Below are 15,350 nucleotides of genomic sequence, written 5' to 3'. Positions count from 1 at the left end.
GTGAGGGCATGGGCAAGAGGATGTTTAGAAGCTGAAAGTGTGTTCTGCTTAGTCTGAATCTCTGTGTCAGCTAAACAGGGCAGAAGGCCAGATGGCCCCAAACCTGGAGCCTCCCACACATTTTACACACATTTGGAGTTCCTGTTTTATAGAATCAATTGTCACTACTTCCTTTTAACTCTTAAAACTCCCTTATTCCAACTTGATCCATTTCAATTCTCCCACATAAAGGTGACTAATGTAGTCCTATTTTTGAAAAAATCCCAGTGAAAGAGACTTTTGTCAGTAACATTTCAGAATGTAGCATTCTAAAACTGTTTCAGTTTCTGTTTGTTTTTAATTGGTAAAGCAAACCATCTTATAATTATTTTAAGGCCACAGTAAGAAAGACACAGTTCATACCTTATCAGAATTTGTTTTAGACCTTATCAATACTTATCTTGTAGAAGGCTGACTCCATGTGAACTTTACTTTTATGAATAGCTAGGATATAAGAGAGTCAAATTCAAGGATAGTTTGTAACATTCTTCTAGAAATTTACTTACAATGTTCTAAAAGGAAAAAAATCAGAGATCTTTGTTGAGATGTAGCTTTCCTTGTCCTAGCTAAAAAAAAAAAATATATTGGAACTTGTATAATGTCTTTCTTCAGAGAAGCTCTGAGAATGTCTATTTGTCTTATGAGGCAATCTTGAAATTCAGAGAGACATGTGTCTTATTTTTTTTCACTTTAGAAATTAATTTTCAGCCAGGCAGAGGCAGGTAGAATACAAGTTCTAGGCCAGCTTGAGCTACATAGTGTGACCCTATCTTCAAAGAAAAGAAATAGGAAAGGAAGTAAATGAAAGGGAAAGGAGGGGAAGAGGACAAAGGGTACAAAACAACAAAAGGAAATTAAAAAATGAATGTGTGGTATTTTGTCATGTTTTTGTTTTAAGAAATGAATTTGTAAGTTACCTAATGGAGAGCCCTATTCTTTATGCAAACAACATGATAAAAACTGAAGATGATTCAGTGATATAAGTTCAAATAAAACAAAATGGTTATGGGCTCAAACTAACGACAAGAGTAAACGAGTAAGGGCCTCTTCATTTAATTTCATCTTATTTTTTAAAGTGCCTGTTTTGTGGAAGGAAAAAGAGAGGATATTACTTTAATTGCAAATATTGTCTAGTTAACTTGGCAAACAGAAAGTTTAGTTACCAAGTAATATGACAATGAGTCATTCAAACCACAAGTCATTTTATCAAAGCTGTTAGTTAAAATCTACTTCCCCCTGAAAAAGAGAAATGTCGTTGAAAGAAGACACAAAATGCTTATGAGCTCTACCATAAAACCTAAGCAAGCAAGGTAGTGATGATGCAACACTGATTCACGGGGAAATGAGGAAAGCTTGAAGAAGGGAAGTTCTGGGGGGGCACAGCAGATCTGACCATGCTCAGATATAGAGGGAAAGATATAGAGGGAGAGGAAGAGAGCAGCAGTAGAGGAACAGATTGTGAAAATAGATATGTGAAATACATCTGCGGGGGAACCAGCCAGCAGAATCTAGATCTAAATCCAAGTACCTGAATTTAAAATAAAGTAAGAGTCTGAAAAGATCGCAAACCTAGTCATGTAACACCCAGAGTTTCTGTATTTGTTCATCACCTTTTCATTCTCTGTAAAACTACTGAGCAGGTCAATGACAGCAATGTATTCTTTCTTGTCTTGGTCTAAATTCTATGAGCTATTTAAAGAGGCTGTGAATTGGGTACGTTTATAGTGAGAAGAGCTTATTGAAGCAGGATTGACAATAGGTCTTGTCATTCTGCTCCCTGAAGACGCCCTTTGACAGCTGTGTCAGGCAGAAGGCACACACAAAGTGCTCGGGATGGAACTTGTGCCCCATGGCACTGATGCAGCGGCTGGTGATGGGCTGCCCACATCCATGGCAGAGGGTTCCTCGGCGTTGGTGGTAATGGAGCTCACAGAATGGCCGTCCATCAAGTTCAAAGAAGGAGCCAGTAGAAAAACTGCTAAAGCAGTCCTGGGGGTAGAGAGAAGATAGAGAAAGGGAATGTACATACCAAGAGATAAAATGTCAGCAAAGTAAAATGTTTCTGCCTTGAAATTCCTGCCAGTATCTTCTGGGAGTAAGGATTCCACTCAGGTCCTTGCCAGGTGAAGACCAGATTGCCCACTTGTAAAACGGACAGGCAAATGCAATGAGTGCCGCCTCTCATTTCTCCTTTAGGAAGCCCCACAAATACCTTCTCGGGAGTGGTGACACCTCTTACTTGATTTTTTTCCCTCCTAAATGGAAAAGAGAACTGAGCATACAGACCCCACACACAAAGCATTCTGGGTGCCACACAGTATCCATGGCGGACAGGTAGTTTTCCAACACTGGGCAGTTGCAGCCACCACACTTGGGTGAGAACATGGCTAAGAAATCCTTTCGGCAATATGGCTTCTTGTCCTTCTCGTGATAGCCTGAAGAGATAAAAATCAGGATACATAATTGTGGTTTGAGCCCTTAAAGCTATGTTGGAAGCAAGAAGAGGTCAGCGATCTAATTTTCCCAGTGTTCTTATATTCAGAGCCAGGTTAATTAAGGATACCTATACCAAAGGGCTGTTGAAATAAATAAGAAAGGTAACCCAGATAAAATGTTTCAGCCTTGGGGCTGGAAAGGTGGCTCAGTGGTAGAGCGCTTGCCTTGCATGCTCCAGGCCCTGGGTTCCATTCCTCAGCACCACATAAGCAAAAAGAAAAAAAAGCCGGAAGTGACGCTGTAGCTCAAGTGGTAGAGCGCTAGCCTTGAGCTGAAGAGCTGAGGGACAGCGCCCAGGCCCAGAGTTCAGGCCCCACAACCAGACGCAAAAAAAAAAAAAATGTTTCAGCCTCGTGAATGGAGGACAGTTGGCATTTAACCCTTGCTACTCAGTGCCTTTCTATCAAGTGTTCAGTTGGCCTGGAAAGACCTTCATATAGTTGGCCTCTTCTTGCTACTTGGGAATCAGTTCAAAGGTCATCTTATCAGAGGGGCATCTCTTTAGTCCTTCTTTACAGCATTACTTGTCTTTACAGCATTTATCATCTGAAATAATCTTGTGGGCCTGTTTCCCTCACTGAACATTAGCTCTGAGATACACTGATACGTTGTTGGTCTGGTCATCATTTTTCTCCAATATATAAAACAGAAGCTGAGAAAAAAAATAGTACCTTATATTGTAAACTAAAATATTACTGAATGCCGGCCGTGGTGGTGCACACCGGTATGCAACGAGGAGGATGAGGCAGGAGGATCACCAATTGAATAATAATTTCAAAATGGATCCACCATCAAAATGTAATCATTCCAACTGCAAAAATACTTGGGTTAAAAGTAGATAGATTCACCTTTAATACAGAAATGAGAAAACTACCATAGATAATGCTCAAATTTCAAATTTTTAAATGTGAATGACTTACACATAGATAGATAGATAGATAGATAGATAGATAGATAGATAGATAGATAGATAGATAGATAGATAGATAGATAGATAGATAGGTGTGGATATGTATGTGTGTGCATATATATATATATATATATATATATATATATATGTTCAAAGCCACTTACACATGTGTGTGTGTGTGTGTGTGTTTTCAAAACCACCCTGGGCAGGAAGTCCTTGAGATTCTTATCTCCAATCAACTGCCAAAAGCCAGAAGTAGAGCTATATCTCAAGTGGTAGATCACTAGCCTTAAACAAAAAAGCTCAGGAACAGCCCCCAGGCAAGCCCTGAGTTCAAGCTCCAAGACTCTCACTAAACATATATAAAAACAAAGGCTGGGGGATGGGAGTTTGCTTAAGAGAACTGACCCACCTGAGCATCCTCTCTCAACAGCACCTAACTATGCCCTCTCCTTCAACATACAGTCAGTAGTTATTTGGATACTTTTATTGTCTTTGAATATATTTGAATATCCTTACCACCACAACAAAAACTTTCCATTTTGTCATTGTATGTCAAGGACCTATAACAGAACCTGACACATGCATCATAGTTGCCGAATAAATAGTTGTCAGGTGAGCAATCTTAAAATAGCAAATTCGTGACCATTGGCTCCAGAAGTATATTGTAGCTTAAGAGTCTTGGTACACTATTGCCTAGAATATGTATAAATAGTTGAACCTCCTGGTCAGGAATTCTCCTTAGTACTCACTCAGAAAGGTGGCCTACAAAGAATATGAAATTATCAGCAATCCCAACTATGAAACAGTTGCTTTATACTGTTTCCAATGCTTTGTAGGTTTTCAGCCTACAAAGTCCAACCATTTGAAGTAGGTTTTAACCCTATTTTACAAAGGAGAAACAAGAAGCTACAATCAATTAGTCAGTGAAAGAGCTGAGATTCAAATCCAGGCCTAATTTCAGTGTCATGCCTCTGACTTGAATATGTTCTAAACTTGATCTCTCTTTGGGAAAAGATAGAATCAGCTGATCACAAATATCACAGCCACAATAAAACAATATGTAAGCAAAGCATGCGCATTTACCTACCCAAGAAACATTCTTTCTACTGTATACTAAGGCCAGGTCAAAAGATTGCAATAACCAGGACTTGGGACCCAAATAATATAGATGCACTTTTCCTTGTGTCTCTTACTGTGCAACAGTAATGCTAGGTTTGCCTTTGCTTTCTTATGAGAAGCAAACAATTGAGCAGAATTCTGAAGCCTACACACCTAATAATCTAAACTAATAATGGTATAAATAGGCCACCCTGTGTTCCTCCTCTAATCCCTCCAAGGTGCGGAGGAGCCCATATCACTGGGTGTTCGTTTTACCTTTTCGGATGACTTCCAGAGTCACTTCCAAGGAATGGATACAAATCCTGTTATTTAAGAAAAACAAACACCCACAACTCTCTCTTTGCCTATGTGTAGCACAGTATTTCTTAAGCTTTTTATGCATCACTCACCTAAGAACTTGTTAAAGTGCAGGGTGCTGGGTCCTGTCCCCTAGGATTTCTGAGGCACTAGTTCTAGGATGGGACCCCAAGATTTTGCATGCTGAACAAGTCTCTAGGTAATGCTGCTCCTGTATAAGGCAAGTGACATAAATCTGAGCCTGTCTTTATTTTGGTATTACTTAAGAAAGCTAAATGGCATACCACCTAACCTAGGAATGACCCTCATCTAAGGCCTATCCAGGGCAGTTCTTCTCAAGAGTAAGTCAGTGGGGAAGTAACAGCCACTGTTCAACCCGGGCAAGTCTCAGGAGAGGAATGAAAACCAATCAGCCAAACTTGCTGCAATATCCCTGCACCTAGTAATCCAACAAATTGACAAAGTTTCCGCACTTTCCCGGAGGCTCACTCTGGGGCCAATTACCTCTGAAGGATGGATGAGTAACACTGACAATTAAAAGTGCCTCACAGAGAGAGGGAGGAGGCTTTATTCTGGTGAGAGTTTCAGCCACAAGGGAAATTAGGGAGCACCTACGTGGCTTGGATAATGAACAATTTAAAAAGCAGGTAGGCACAGAGGACCTAGCCCCTGGAGGACGATGCTAAGGACCAGTGTGCTTCAAAACTTGAGGCTTAAAAAGGAATGCTCTGAACTGGAAAAGAAAATGCACATGAATTTAATTTCCCAGGAGGCTCTTGGGTTAAACTGTCATTATTGAAACTCACAGTGTAACTATGTGATTTAGGATTAAAGGCAGGAAAAACAGAAACGCAACCTAAAAGAAGCTTCTGTTTAATCAAAAGCCCTTTTTGTCAGGTGCCTCAATTAATAAATATGTTAACATGCAGTTTCAGGTTTACATTAAGTCATAAATTACTTTATCAGCCTGTCTGTTTCAAAGGGGCCCAAGTCAAGAACACCAAAACTAGCTATACTTTCATTATACTTTCTAGTTACCCTATATTTCTAACTAGTTGTATCTAACCTGTCCTTACTTTAAATGGGCCTATAACCTGTTGTTCAGCCGCCCAGTAACTTCTACATCATAATTTGTTGTGGACTGTATTAACTCACTGACTGGTCTACTCAACTAACAATTCCCAGATTTCTATGGCTATGATATATTTTTGCTGTGATATATTTTATTATATGATTTAAATTAACTCCCAATAAAAAGCAAACACATTGCTTCACTGAAGTGCAACCTGGAAATGAAATACTTAGCGATTTATAAGATGCACTGGCCAAGCTCCAGTGAAGAAGTAAAGCCCTTAACAAGTACATTATGTCAGTGCTGCTGGACCCAAGTCTGTTGTCAAGCACCTCATGTTGGTACTAGGCAAGCAAAGAGATTCAACTACAGGCGAAGATAGTCTCCAGATAGAAAAAAAAGGACTTGGCAGAAATAAGATCCAATTTTAAATCCTATCTCTTCAATCTCCTTCTAGTTGTATGACTTTAAGAAAATAACCTTGCCTTCCTAAGGCTCAATGTTTTCATCTACCAATAGGTAAAATGTGAAATAAAACTGTTCTCACTAGGCTTTAGTGGAGGTCAAATGAAGAGCAGTTATCAATATGCATAATACTGTAATATGCCTGGCATTTAGGAGGGTTTCCATTTTAGAGGCTTCTTTACTCTTTCTTGAAACATCACTAATATGACAATCAAGGAATTATTAAATATATATATATATATGGAGAGAGAGAGAGAAAGAGAGAGAGAGAGAGCGCCACAAGGACAGGAAAGATACCATTAAGGAGATAGCAGTAAAGGTCTCAATTACAGTAGGTTATAGGAATGGCAGCTAAGCCAGGCCTTGGTGCATCATATCTGTAATCTCAGCTTCTTAGGAAGCTGAGAATGGGAGGATTATAGGTTTTGGGATTTTTTTTCCAGGGCTGAGGACCGAACCCAGGGCCTTGGGCGCACCGGGTGGGCACCCTTCCACTGGTCTAAACCCCCAGCCCCGGGAGGATTATAGTTTGAAGCCAGGCTGGGCAGAAAAATTTTCAAGCTTCCACCTCCAAAATAACTGGCAAAGAAAACAGGGCTAGAAGCCAGGCACCGGTGGCTCAAGCCTACAATCCTAGCTACTCAGGTGGCTGAGATCTTAGGGTCACAGCTCGAAGCCAGCCCAGGCAGGAAAGTCCTTGAGACTCTTATCTCCAATTGGATTGCAGAAAAGGCCCAAAGTGGTACTGTGGCTCAAGGGGTAGAGTGCTAGCTTGGGCAAAAGGAGCTCATGGACAGTACAGAAGCCCAGAGTTCAAGCCTCAGGACTGGCAAAATAAAATACAATAAAACAAAACACAGGGCTAGAGGCATGGCTCAAATGCCAGAGTGCCAGCCTGGAAACTACAAGGCCCACAGTCCAAACTCCAGTGCTGAAAAAAAATAGCAATTAGTGAGTTGCATAAATTAGAAAACTTTACAGACAGGAGATGGTGAAAAAAAACAACCTCTATCCCTTCTGAGTTCCATAATATCAGAGAAACTCAGGAACTAAATGTATAAAATACTCTTTAAGGCTAGAAGTAGGCTTGATTGCAAGTTTGAAGATTCACTGAAAAATCAGATGTCCCACCCTACTACAAAATACACTGGTTATTTCTGGAAAAAGTAAACCAAAGACTCTCGATATTCAGAAATATTAAGTGTCTTGAAGACCTGTGATCATTCTTTTTTTCGGGGGGGGGGGTTTTCCAGTGGTGGGGCCTGAACTCTGGGCCTGGGCGCTGTCGCTCAGCTCTTAAGCTCAAAGCAAGCGCTCTACCACTTGAGCCTCAGCACCACTTCCGGCTTTTTCTGCTTATGTGGTGCTGAGGAATCGAACCCAGAGCCTCATACATGCAAGGCAAGCACTCTACCACTGCGCCAACTTCCCAGCCCTTAAGTGTCTTGAAGAAAGTAGTCAAAGTCTCTACCAAAAAAATGGAAGCAAAAGCTGACGTAGTGAATGATGGAAATGCTATTCCTTTATTTTGTTTTATGACCTAAAATTGACTCAAGAGAAAGGACTAAAACAAAGTAGACGCTGGACAAAAGGGCTATAATTATCATACCAGACTACTATATAGTTGAGTCCGCCAATCAACAAGGTCTATATACCCATAGTGAAGGCTTCTAATTAGTATTTGGTGGGGGTTGGGTGGTACTGGAGTTTGAACTCAGGGCTTTCAAGCTTCCTAGGCTGGCACTCTACCAGTGGAGCTATATCTCCAACCCTGCCTTTTTGCTGGTTATTTTCAAGATAAGTTCTCTAGAACTTTGCCCAGGCTGGCCTCAAAACCATGCCCTTTCCACTCTCAGACTTTTGAGTAGCTAGAATTCCAGGTGTAAGGCACTGTTGCCCAACTCCAATCAGTATTTTATTGTCTCATTTTAAATCAGGAACAACAATCAAGGATTAGCATTTGACAAAAGTAAAGAAGAAATATATAAGGTACCAAGAGAAAATAGAGCTGCAAGGATCCTCAAAACAGATATCCAAAGACTATTTGCATAAAGCTTGAACTCTTCACTCACACTGATGATATACAACAGGCAAAGAGAAAAGAAAATCATGAGAGGGATTTCTATTTAAAATTGTAGGCTTTCTGCTCCTTAGCTCAAGAAAGGGATTTAAATCAGACCACTGTGGAAATGAGATGTGTGTGTGTCCTGACACTTGTGGAATTCAAAGATGGTATCTGACTCATCTCTAGAAAAAATTTCCATAGGTGAGAATGGGCCTAGGACCACTAAATAGAGAAAAGCAGTTGAAAATTACTTACAATGCTATTGGCTACAAATGTGTCAGTTCCTCATGTTTCTTATAGGAAAAATTGAATGAAAAGATGATATGGAACTAGTTTCATACTATCTGATGATCTAATCACCAGAAGCAAATAATTGAAATGCTGTGAATGAAGAATCTTTGAAGAGTCTTATTCAGAAAATTGTCATCTAGGGCTATGTAGTCTATAGACTTCTCCCTGTTTTCCTGGAGTGCTTTCAAGGGTTCAGATCTTACATTGAGGTCTTTGATTTGTTTGGAGTTGATTGTCATAGAGGGTGAGAGGCAGGGGTCTCAGTTTCAGTCTTACGCATGGAGACAACATGTTTTTCCCAGTGCCATGGCATATGCATATGAAATATCATGGTGAAACTCTATGGTACAATTAACATACATTAAAAATATGAAAGCTGAACACGTATAGTAAGTTTAATTAGAGGGCATGTATCAGTGGGGTGAGAGGATAAATGGTGGGGTGGGTGAGGGTGAGCAAGAATGAAGTATTTTATAAGCATGTATGAAAACAGAACAGAGAAACCTGTTGAACTTGTTTAAGAAGAGGGAGAAAACATAGGGACAGTGATAGAAGAGGTATGCTGGAGAGTTATACTTTATATTTCATTATACTCATTTTATGGGAGTATCACACTAAAACCCCTTTATACAACTAATACGTGCTAATAAAAATTAATATTTTAAAAAAGCATGCCTGAGGAACTGACTTACTGCCAGATGTGGCTGACAATTTTGAGAAGGATTTCACAGCCCTCTTAGATAAATAAATTAGTGATAAATACAATAAAACTAAGATAATTAAAGTATTCAAATGTGTCAGGCTCTGAAGGCTGACACCTGTAATCCTAGCTACTCAGGAGGCTGAGATCTGAGGATCAAAGTTCAAAATCAGTCCAGGCAGGAAAGTTTGTGACACCCTTCTTCCAATTAAGCACACACATACATACTCTCTCTCTCTCTCTCTCTCTCTCTCTCTCTCTCTCTCTCTCTCCCTCTCTCTCTCTCTCTCACACACACACACACACACACACACAAAGCTAGAAGTGGAGGTGTGGCTTGAGTGTTAGACTGCTAGCCTTGAGTACAAAAGCTCAGGGACAGTACCCAGACCTTGACTTCAAGCCCCACAACTGGCACAAAACAAAACCAAGCAAAAGTGTTCAAATGTTAACTCTAGGGTAAAAATAGAGTTCTACCAAAAAAATCCATAGTAATACTATGACGTTACCTTCCTGAGTTAGGCACTGTTGTAAACAATATGCTTATATTCTAAATCTTTATTACAACCCTTTAAGGTGGCAACTATTATTAAGCCTATTTTACAGATGAGAAAATAGAAGTATGGAGAGGGTTTATGACTTAAACAACATCACATACATAATAAATACCACAGCCTAAATTTGACTGAGGCAGTCTGACCCCCAACATCCATGTGCTACTATTATCATGGCTTACTAAATGGCTTCACAGTGAGCAGTATTTGTATGATTGTCAACAAGAACACAGTCAATGTTTGCCTAACCTCTAATTATGACATAATTATATATTGAGAGAATAGGAGAGGAGAAATATGTGAGTAGGTAGTAATAAAAGTCTCTACATCTCATCTTCTCTGGTAGAAAGTCAATATATAATGGTGTGTTAAAAATAATCTATAGTACTGTTATTTTAAACAGACAAATAATTTGGAAGAGGAAAACAGTTTAAGTCTAGGGAAGGGAAAACCAAGACACTCTTTTCATATTAACCTTAAAATAATAGTTGAATGTTAAAACTATACATTTGTATGTCTTTGACTTAAAAAAATTTAAACAAGCTGGGCACCGGTGGCTCACTTTGTAATCCTAGCTACTCAGGAGGCTGAGATCTGAGCATCATGGTTCAAAGCCAGCCCAGGCAGGAAAGGCTGTGAGACTCTTACCTCCAATAAACCATCAGAAAACCAGTGGTAGCGCTCAAGTGGTAGAGCACTAGACTTGACCTGAAGAACTGAGGAACAGTGCCCAGGCCCAAAGTTCAAGCCCCACGACCGACAAAAAAAAAAAAAGCAAGAATTATAAATGTTTGGGGGAAAAATAGAGAGTGGTAGCAATGTAGGACTGAAGAAAGCATTGAGACCATAGTGGATGGTAGGCCTCATGGAAGAACATAGCTTGCCTCCCCATCACCAGCCCCTGGAGTTCAAAAGACAACTCCCAAGCCTACCTTCTTCACCAAATACCTCCCCACAGTGAGAGCAGAAGAAGTGCTCTGGATGCCATGTCTGGTTCATTGCTGTCAGCACTTTCTGGAAAAAGAGCACACCACATGGTCAAAGATGATCAGGCTTCTAGATGAGTATTCAAAAAAAAAAACTAGTGGGAGGGGCTTGCTTACATCCAAAATGGGGGCAGCACAGTAGGCACAGCGAGGAGAAAAGAGATGGTGGTAGTCCTTGGGGCAGTAGGCCAAGCCACTCCGCTCAAAGAAGGGACTGGAACCAAGTTCTTCTTTGCAGTGAGTACAGATGAAGTGCTCTGGATGCCACGACTGCCCCAGAGCATGAATTACCTGGGGAGAACATGGAAGAGTAGTACCATGCGCAAGCCTTTAGTGCTTGTTTGACTCTAGAATGCACTCTTCACACTGTATTCCATGTCAGACAAAATTCCCTGTAATGCGGTCTGTGGTCATACTTAATAAATAGCAAAAAGGACCTACTATCCTGACTAATCTCCCTGATAAAAGCCTATCATTTTTCCTTCTACTACCCTAGGAGTGGTAGAAATAACAAAGAACACATTGGTGATAAAGAGGTAAGCTCAGCCTTTGCATTGAAGGCATCTTTGGAAGATAAATAAGTCAAATGGTGTTTACTCCTCACCTCTGAGCATCTCACAAAATCAGTTCTAAAAGCTCTTTTTTTCTCTCAAGGATTTGGTGAAGGTTGAATCTGAAAAAAATCTGCTGCTATGATTTGAAGTTAGAGTCAACTAATAACTGCCATCAACCAATTTAGCTCTAAAATGCTGGAGTACAGGAAGAAGTAAACAGGGTCGCTCAGTAAAAGCAATACAGGAAATAGTTAAGAACTCAGGAGTAGGTCTTGCCTCCTTCCAAATCTTCTGCCTTTTACTAGACCTTGGTCATGTCAGTTAATCTTTCTGAGCTTTCAGTGTCTTCATCTTTAGAAAAGGAACACTAAGGATTTTCTTGACTAGCTGGGGGACTATTAAATGAAGAACTATCTGTCAAGCACACAGTTCAGGGCCCAGCACAGTGTAAGTGATCAGTAATCATTAGCAATTACATTCTAAAATATCAGAATATAAGGAAAACACCATCTTTGGTGGGATAGAGAGACAAAAAAACACAAGACACACATGCTGTAGAGTCAACACTTTGGCCAACCCTACCTTTCCTGCAATTGGTTTCCTACAGGAAGCACAATGGCCTTTGGGCACTGTGGCAATCCCAAGGTCTTGTAATTCCTGCTCCAGATCCCCAAGCATTGAGTCCAAGGAGGCCTGGTGATCCTGCTTGTCCGGTAAGTGCTTCTTGCTGGCATCTGCTTTCACTACAATCTGGTAAATGGAAAGAATTGTGAAGAGAATCAGCCTTCATACACTAAAAGTGAAGTGTATGAACACAACTCCTTAAGCTCACCCCTACTGACTGATCTTTTGGTCTTCTAACATTCCTCCAATGTACTGTATACTGCCAATATTTTGACACAAATAAAAAAAAAACACTTTCATTGTTCTTTCATTCTAAATCTTCAGGCCAAATGAAATCTGACCAACCTCTATCTATTTATAAATCTTTAGATTATAGAAAATTGAGTACATGAAGATGATACCCTCTTCCAGCTCTATAGTGACCTCAGCTGATAATCAGTCATCTTTCTTTTATTCACTTAATCCACAAGGTTTGTTGAACATTTAGTTTGTGTCAATCATTGTTCTGGGTACATGGTATAAAGCAACACATAAGACAGAGCAAGTCTCTGACCTTGTGAAATTTGTATTAAATGGATGATTGATCAACAATAAACAAATGTATGCCATAATGTCAGGTAAAGAAATGCTGCTAAGTTTCTATGGAGATAGAAGTGATGGAAGGTGAGATAGTAAAGAAGAATGGATTTAGGTATGGGTGATCAGAGAAGGCCTCTCTAAAAAAGGCATATTTACACCACCAACAACAAAAAAGCCATAAGGTCAGTGAAGATAGATAAACTGACTGAGACTAAACCTAGCAGAAGATAGCAGAAAGCAAGGCAGGGGTCACACGAGACCCTAGGGGTAACAGCTTTGGCTTATCCCAAATGGAGCCTTTGAAGGATTTCAAGCATGATAGTGAAGGAAGCTGATGTACATTATCCCGTAATGGCTGAGTGGAGAGTTGGGCATTGAAAAGCAAGATCAGATTCAGAGACCGACATACAATGATCAGTCCAGGGAGAAGGTGGTGAAAAGTGGTCAGAGAAGGCATTCTGATGGATTGGAAGTAAAACTCCAAACTAATTATGATTAACTTCAAAGGTTCATAATTGCTATAAACCTCAAAGGGAAACCCTCACATAATGAAAAATAAAATGCCTAACTTGTCCTTCAGCATTTTATGTCCTCATTTCTGACTCTATTTCTTTCTAAGTGGGAAATGCCACCATCTACCTAATGCTTAACTGACAGGATACTTTAAAAAAAATCACAATGGCTGTCCACTGCCACCACATCATCACATCAGATTTGCTGTCACAGAACTCATGTTCCAAAAGATCAAGACACAGGCCAAATCAATAATATAATACAATGTCCTACTGTCAATTTTGTCTATCACTTTCAGAAAAATGAGCAAATTTATTCAGCTTGATTGCAGGCCTTAGCTAATCAAAAAATAGTATCCATTAAAGAACCATGTTTGTGGTGTTGATTCATTTTCCCTCTAATAAATACATGGTACTCACAGTGTGCCAGGCACTGCTTTAGATCCTGAGCCACAAAAACAAGATCCCTGCCCTCCACATTCTTACACTGTGTTTTAAAAGTATTTCATAGTTATTTCAAAAGTGTGTGTCAAAGCCTCCAGCCAGATTTATAGCGGTTGAATTCTCTACCTTAAAAATTCTAGATATTGCCAGGTGCTAGTGACACATGCCCTGTAATCCTAGCTACTCAGGAGGCTCAGATCTGAGGATGGTGGTTTGAAGTCAGCCTAGGCAGTAAAATCCGTAAGACTTTTATCTCCAATTAATCGCCAAAAAGTTGAAAGTGGAGCTGTGGCTCAAACTGTGTAGTGCTAGCTGTGAGGGGGAGGGAAAGGGGAACTCAGGGACAGTGCCTGGGTCTTCAGTTCAAGGTCAGCACCAAAGAAAGTACTATTGTAGATATCTTTTCTTTTATAAATACTCAAGCCTCCTTATCTGATCTCCATTCTCTGCCAGGCCACAAGAGCTTGCCATTTGTGCTCTACAGGCAATGGTCTGTGGGCAAGAATGAGGAAGCAGATTTTTATCTGCATATGGGCTTGCAACTCATTCATCTTACTTAGGTTTCTCTAGCACTGTCTCTGCTAGCCCACTGGCCTCCTCTCTTCTGCTCTATCAGGTCTCTAGCAGTCCTTCTGCATCATTGGGTCTCCCGTGGGTGTTCCCCAAAGGATCACCCCAACTAAAAGGACTTTTCTTACCTCTGTATGGCCCAACCCTATTCATTTTCAGAATCCATCCCAAGTCCCATAACCTCTCCAAATCCCTATAGTTTGCTCCACATGTTTTGTTAAACCACCTGCCTAGTATCCCTCAGTTGCATAAACGTTAGAAAGGCCTCAGATCACCAAGTACACGCCAAGCTGACTGAGCTCAGGACCTGCATGCACCCTATTATCTTTTGTGCCCAAATAACGTATGGTACAAAGTTGAGATTCTTTGCTGAATTTGTAAATGCTAACTTAGAATTCCCTTTTTTTGTATTTTTTAATTGTGAAAATACTGTACAGAGGGGTTCCTGAGCAGAGAAATGCAGAGCTGATCCCCACAAAGATAAGCTGGTGTCCCTCAGGGCCTGGTTTATCATCCAGACTGTACCTACCTTGTCTTGCATTTCACTCAAGTGGGCCATGAGTTCATCCAGCTGAGCAGCTGCTGGGGTTTTAGGTGGTGGTAGTGATTTCTTTGGCTCTTGGATTTCACTAGGAAGAGAGAGAAAAAAAATCATATTAACACAGCCAAACCCAAATAAATTGTAAGTCACGTATATAAATGACCAGAAAATGTGATTTTAACTATTAACCAGTTAGATGTGAGTCTAAAACCAGACAGAATCAAACAACAACAACAAACAGACCAGAAGCCTGACATGGTGGCACATGCCAATAATCCCAGCTATTCAGGAGGTGGAGATTAAGAGATTCATGATTTCAGACCAGCCACAGCAAAAGTAAAACACAAGTCTCCATCTGAACAAACAAACCAGGCATGATGTTTACACCAGTAATCCCAGCTACACTGGAGATGTAGGTAGGAGGATAAAAATTCAAGGCTGACCCCTGGCAAAAAGGACATAAAACCTTATCCAAAAAGTGAAACTAAAAAAACACCACCAACAAAAAACGTGGGAGGGAGAGGGCTAG

General features: G+C 40.3%; 1 protein-coding gene across 1 annotated transcript in view; it reads right to left on the bottom strand.

Annotated features, from left to right (window-relative positions):
* Nucleotides 1-1,076: 1,076 nt before the first annotated feature.
* Nucleotides 1,077-15,350, bottom strand: part of Lpxn (leupaxin) — a 28,889-nt gene continuing 14,615 nt past the window's right edge. Inside the window, exons 4-9 of the mRNA XM_013029287.1 lie at nucleotides 14,810-14,909; nucleotides 12,134-12,301; nucleotides 11,115-11,288; nucleotides 10,944-11,025; nucleotides 2,326-2,474; nucleotides 1,077-2,028 (exon numbers count right to left, since the gene is read on the bottom strand). Coding sequence (XP_012884741.1) covers nucleotides 1,759-2,028; nucleotides 2,326-2,474; nucleotides 10,944-11,025; nucleotides 11,115-11,288; nucleotides 12,134-12,301; nucleotides 14,810-14,909 — 943 coding nt within the window. The 3' untranslated portion in view covers nucleotides 1,077-1,758. The remainder of the gene's footprint in view (nucleotides 2,029-2,325; nucleotides 2,475-10,943; nucleotides 11,026-11,114; nucleotides 11,289-12,133; nucleotides 12,302-14,809; nucleotides 14,910-15,350) is intronic.

Source organism: Dipodomys ordii, unplaced genomic scaffold, assembly GCF_000151885.1.
Source record: "Dipodomys ordii isolate 6190 unplaced genomic scaffold, Dord_2.0 Scaffold117, whole genome shotgun sequence".
Classification (NCBI taxonomy): domain Eukaryota; kingdom Metazoa; phylum Chordata; class Mammalia; order Rodentia; family Heteromyidae; genus Dipodomys; species Dipodomys ordii.
The sequence above is the reverse complement of the archived record's forward strand: the minus strand, read 5'-3'. Positions and strand labels throughout refer to the sequence as shown.